Source organism: Volvox carteri (assembly GCF_000143455.1).
Source record: "Volvox carteri f. nagariensis unplaced genomic scaffold VOLCAscaffold_71, whole genome shotgun sequence".
Classification (NCBI taxonomy): domain Eukaryota; kingdom Viridiplantae; phylum Chlorophyta; class Chlorophyceae; order Chlamydomonadales; family Volvocaceae; genus Volvox; species Volvox carteri.
Genome location: NW_003307614.1, coordinates 556,841 through 562,345, shown reverse-complemented (window position 1 = coordinate 562,345; position 5,505 = coordinate 556,841). Strand labels below are relative to the sequence as shown.

At 54.3% G+C, this 5,505-nt stretch overlaps 1 protein-coding gene across 1 annotated transcript; it reads right to left on the bottom strand.

Annotated features, from left to right (window-relative positions):
* Nucleotides 1-471: 471 nt before the first annotated feature.
* Nucleotides 472-1,494, bottom strand: VOLCADRAFT_98396 (uncharacterized protein; the record flags this gene model as incomplete). The annotated part of the gene is made up of 2 exons (XM_002957248.1): nucleotides 472-912; nucleotides 1,051-1,494. 2 exons carry the CDS (start codon nucleotides 1,492-1,494, stop codon nucleotides 472-474), a joined length of 885 nt encoding a protein of 294 aa, XP_002957294.1.
* Between the last annotated feature and the right edge of the window lie 4,011 nt (nucleotides 1,495-5,505).

The following is a 5,505-nucleotide window of genomic DNA, read 5'->3' as shown; positions in this document are numbered from 1 at the left end:
ACGAAGCTTTCTTTAACGTTCGTCCGAACGTCAGTCACCTGCGAGTCTTTGGATGCGTTGTAGGGTTTTTAACTTCCTTAGATGGAAATTTTATCTCAACTAAACTTCCTTAGAAACTAATTAGGTTTAGTTGAGAAGTTTAGAAATCTCAACTAAGGTTTCGGCTACTTTCTGGCGGAAGGGTCGTTTAGGCTGAAAAGGAATTAGAATCCCCATTTGCTGCTTATTAACGATAATTCAATAGTTTTGCGCTGCGTTGAGTGTGCGCAGCGAAAGGTGCTCAGTTGGCACACGGGGCAAGGGACCCACGGGACACCACCGCCTGCAAGCCACTGCACACCCATGGAAACGAGCATTACATAGCAAGTAGCAAGCCCCTAAACGCTCCAAAGAACACAGCGATTGGCAAACTGCTGAACTGCACACCACGACACCAGGCACCACGTGCCAGTCGGTGTACCCCGCAGCCCATTACACACGCGCGCTCTTCTCATCCTCTGCAGCCAGCAGAGTCATCACCACCTCCTCGTCCGACAGGCGGCTGCCCTTGCCCTTGTTGGAGTCGTCGTTCTGGCGAATGTAGATGAGCTTCTCCGCCCGCTCCTGCGCCAGGCGGTTGCGAGCCTTGCTGAAAATGTTGCCCCACAGCGACCAGTTGCGCTCAGCAGCGCAGGTGGTCGTGTGCATGCGCAGTACACGGTCCGCCACGTTCGCCAGTGCTGGGTACTGCACGGACATGTGCTGCGACCAGAACATTAGCCGCGCTTCAATGCCCGCGATCTGCACTGACACTGTGGTGGAATTGCCGGCCTTGCTCTCCACAGTCTTGCGCGCGGTCAGCACCTCCATGTGCTCCTTGCAGTCGTCGGGGACGCCCATTAGGGCGAGCGTGCCCCACTCAGAAAGCATCTCCTGAAACACAGCAGGCGTTGGAGAAGGAGGTGAAACACAACAGCCTGTTTAAAACACGATGCAATCTCACGTGCTGTCAGCAGCTAGATAGGATTGATGGCGCTCACCAAGAACAACACGCCAGTGCTGCAAACACACCTTGTCCGCCCGCCGGTCCTCTTCCGTTGCACCCTCACCATTGCCCGCATACACCTCAGCCGCCAGCTTACGGGCGTCCTTCCGCTCCTCCTTGCTGAGCTCGTGGAACGGCGGAAACCAGTTGTCCCCGCCATTCAGCTGAACGAAGTTGATGGGGTCGAGGGCGTGGGCGAGCGGGACAAGCACGTTGGACAGAGTGCTCCCACGCCGCTGCTCGTACACGCTCTGCACACCCACAGCCTCCTTGTTGCCCCGCGGCTTCACCATCATGTCGGGGTTTTGCTTGTCAAACTCCGCGAAGTGCGCGTCCAGAGCGCGCTGCACCTTCAGAACCTGTCCAATGGACGGCCTGTCGCCCTCGAACTGGTGAATGGCGTCGCTGACTGGCTGCATGAGGGTGGCGTACTTCTTGCTGTTGGCATAGATGTCCCTGTACGGCGGCATGCTCTAACTATTGGATGAGTCCTCAGACAGCTTGTTCTAAAGTTTCTCAGGACTACCTAAGGTCGCTCCTCAGGTTTCGGAGCTGCCGTACAACTAAGGCGCCAAAAAATTCCATGTAATATCTCAGTTTAGTTTCTAAAGTTTCTCATCTAAGTTTAGAAGTTTAGGTTTAGATGACTTCCAACCCTAATGCGTTGCCTACGTCCACGTACCCGACGTCAAGCGCGACAAGTTCGACCCGGTGAGCAGGCGTGGAATACTTGTCGGATACGGGAACGGTGGACAGTATCGTGTACTATACGAGGACGGCATTATTGCCGTAGTTTCTAACGTTCGTTTCGATGAATCTAATGTCGGCCGGCGGCGTAATGCCGGGGACTCCGATTATGAGTCCGATGCCGACGAGGAGGAGGAGTTTCGCACTAGTTTATCTGGTGAGGGATCGCTGCCTAGGGCTGGCGAAGGGACACCAGGTAGCACCGTCGGCGAGGGATCGCCGCACTTGGGTGGCGAGGGGGCGCCGGCTGGGGCTGGACCTTCCAGCAGTGCGAATGGGCAAGGAATCAATCAGCCTGATGTGGAAATGGCGGGAACTAGGTGCCTCGGGAAAACTGATCCCTTGCTAGACCCACCGGGCCCAGGCTTGCTGTAATAGAAGCAAATCACCTCTTGGAGAGGAACGCCAGAACTGCTGCTGGCCGCGCCATGATTCCCAAGACCAGATCCAGAGGCGCCAAACGAAAAACTGCCGACAGATGCAAAAGCTGCCGACTCGGTAGGCTGGCTTACCAGAGCCACCGCTTGCCATCTCGATAGTCAAGAACTTCGAGGTGACGATAGCCATGTCCGAATCGCCGTCACGCACCAGTAGGGATGCCGTTACCATGCTGAAGCGGCTGGGCAAACCAACAAGCAAAGTCTGTGCCCGCTCAGAATCGCTGATAACGTGTCCTACTCCCAAACGTAAAAGTCCAACTGTAATTGCTTGCAGGCGTCCTATGCCTTCTTCGCGCTAGCTATGTAAGCTACTAGCGTGAGCCGGGGCTCATAACCTGTTAAGAATATGAAGGGAAGGAGACTGGTCGCGACATAAGGGTTACAGTCTGTGGGTTAGTGGTGAACGGCAAGAAGACTTTAGGAGATTCCTATGAAGGAATACCGATCCATCCGAAGATGAGATACTAAGACTAGCACAACTCGTGTCTTATATACCAGTACCAATGGAAGTATCGTACAGATGTCCACCATCCCTGGACCTGAGGTCACGTCCGAGATACGCGGCCGAGAGACCCGAGGCAAGTCTAGGCACGGCCGAGGCAAGGTCGAGGCACGTCCGAGGCATCGCCTATCACGGCGGAATCATCGCCTAACTACCAACTATCTACGTTGGGATAGGACCGTCCTTCGACAGTGCATCGGCAGTCCCATAAGTGGCGGGTTAAATTTCGCCGCTTGTCTCAGACAGACCCGGCGTCAAATCCCCTGTCCAACAATACTCAAGTTGGGAGGAGTACCGCTTCCTCAACATAATCTGCTCTTCGTTACACGGTTCGGTGAACAAAGGCTGCTCAAGCCCAAGCTTCATGCACATCGTGCTAAACCGGATTTGCCACGTGGAGTAGTTGTGGAGGTCCAGCGGCTCATCAAGCTTATCCTTGACCATTGTTGTTGTGGCACACTTGCATGTTAACCCTCGGATCTTTCCCCAATTCTCTGGCACTTTGCCGCTGGGCAATATCTTCACTCTTACTTGGTTAACCATTGTGCACTTGCCTATCTTTAATTGGGCGCTGGCCCATCTTTAAGCGGGCACTTGCCTGTCTTTATCACGCGTGATACTGGATTATAGCGCTCTTGCTATAATCGTGACCCTTGTCACTGGTAGACCCACCTGGGTTACGATTGCGCCGATTGGTGATAATTCGTGTTGATGACTATATCTTCGGACCGTACAGACTTCTGTACGGGTCATCCTAACGCAGAGGCATTTAGTCTCTTCTCATTCACTAATCGGTAGTTTTTACTACCACCTAAACAGTGGAAGTGGATACAACAAGTGGTATCGAGACGTTCGGTCTCGACCAGCTTCCGCACCAATCTCGATCGTTAGCCAATGTCAGAGGCTTACAGTGTTGGAGCGCTCGTGGCTGCTCTTCAGGGTAAGTGAAAGATCGTAACCATCTGTATTGTTTTGTCCTTGGTTGCATCGCCCATTGTGATTGCAGAGGTTAGAATGGGTGCGGCGGACCCAACCGAGGTAGAGCCGCCTCCTCAAGCCCTTCCCTTATCCACGGTAGTGACCACGCCGTTATTACATAAGGGTAGGCCCTTCTTATTTTAGCTAAAATGTTTAACTCCGCTCCGTTAAATTTGGGCGGCGACCGTAATGGCGTAGACATGGCGTCGGGCGCACTTGATGCTCGCTCCACTTTGCCTGCCTACGCTGTTGCGGGACTTGTTTCTGACCCCGGGGCACCTAGTACTTCTAGAGGTCCGGGCGGCCCTATTGAGGTCCCTGTTGCTGTTCGCGAACCTGATGCGCGAACGCCATTCTCAACTTTTGCCGCAGCACCTTTGTTGCATATGCCCACTGGGGCTGCCGAGAATGTTCGTTTGAGGCCACTTGGCCCTACTGGTGATGAAAGTCTCAACTCCTTGCCTTCTTTGGCCCCTTTCGCCCTGCGCCACCCGCTCAATACCCCCGTTAATCGCCCCAATGTCTCGCCTGTTATACCAGAGACTCAGACTACAGATGCAGACCGCCGCGCGGCGGCTGCACGGGCGTTAGCGGCGGAAGCGGCTGCTGCTGCTGAGGCTGCGGTTGCGGCGGCAGCCGCAGCCGAGCCAGAGCCCTTGCCTTCGTTTCGGCCTATTCCTTCTGCCGACCTCCCTCGGGTTAGTTTACCGACTCCTGTTTTGCAACTAGATACCAAGCTTGATGCGAAGCAGACTGCTGCCCGCGTAAAGCCGTTTATTCGCGACGCGTCTTTGTTTTTCGAAATCGTGCCCTGGGGTAGGGACCATCGGTCATGCTGCCTTTTTTTGTCGCAAGCACTCCGTGGCGTTGCAAAAACGTGGTATGACGAGTGGTCGCTATGGCAGCGCGAGCTTACTGCTCAGCTTGTTCTGGATATTCTGCACACGCGTTTTGCTCCTCAGGTTATCTCTGTAGAACAAGAAGCACGACGTAGGCTTTCTGACAAATCTTTTGCGATGCGCGCTGGTGAAAGTGTACCAGCTTACCTATCGCGTCCTGAGGCCGTTTTCCAAGACATACCCACGATCACTCCTAGTGAGCGTATGTTTTGGTTTTTCGAAAGCCTTTCTTCTTCCCTGCAGCCCCATTGCGCCACAGACGTCTATGGTAAGCCGTTTGCCTCTTACGACGCCCTGGTACAGCATGCCTTGGGGCAGGAAGTGCGCGCCCTGTCTGAACGAAAAGTTCGTTCTGCTCTTCGTTCGAATTCCGTTGCTTTGCAGGAATTCGACGGAGACCAGCCCCCGTTCAAGAGGGCGCGCGTGGACTCCGGCCCTCGTCTAGCTGCGGCTGTTGCGGGGACCTCCCATTGAAGAATTGGCGACGGTGACGGCTAACGCAGATTGTTATCTCGGAAGAATTGCCGGTGGCGAAGATACTTAGCACGATAAAATGTTACAAGTTATGTAAAGAGTATTATTAGCGTTCATAGGAATCTCACTACGATCGGAGATTCCTATGAGGAATACCGATCGTAGTGAGATAAACAAATAAGCGCAGTCACCGCCCTAAATACCGGATATGCATCGGTAGCCCCATAACGTTCTGGGGTAAGTCTTCCCCATTAGTCAGGCGCAGACCCGGGATCAAATCCCCTGGTCTACAACCACACGAGTTGGGAGAGGACCGTTTCCTCAACACTCCCGGCAGCCGGGACGCGGAAGCGTTCCTGGGCGAAGTAGTCGCGGGGGCAGAACGGGTCCGTGTGGTGGGCGCGGTGACAGGGTGCGCGGTACTGACCGCCCTAACGAATC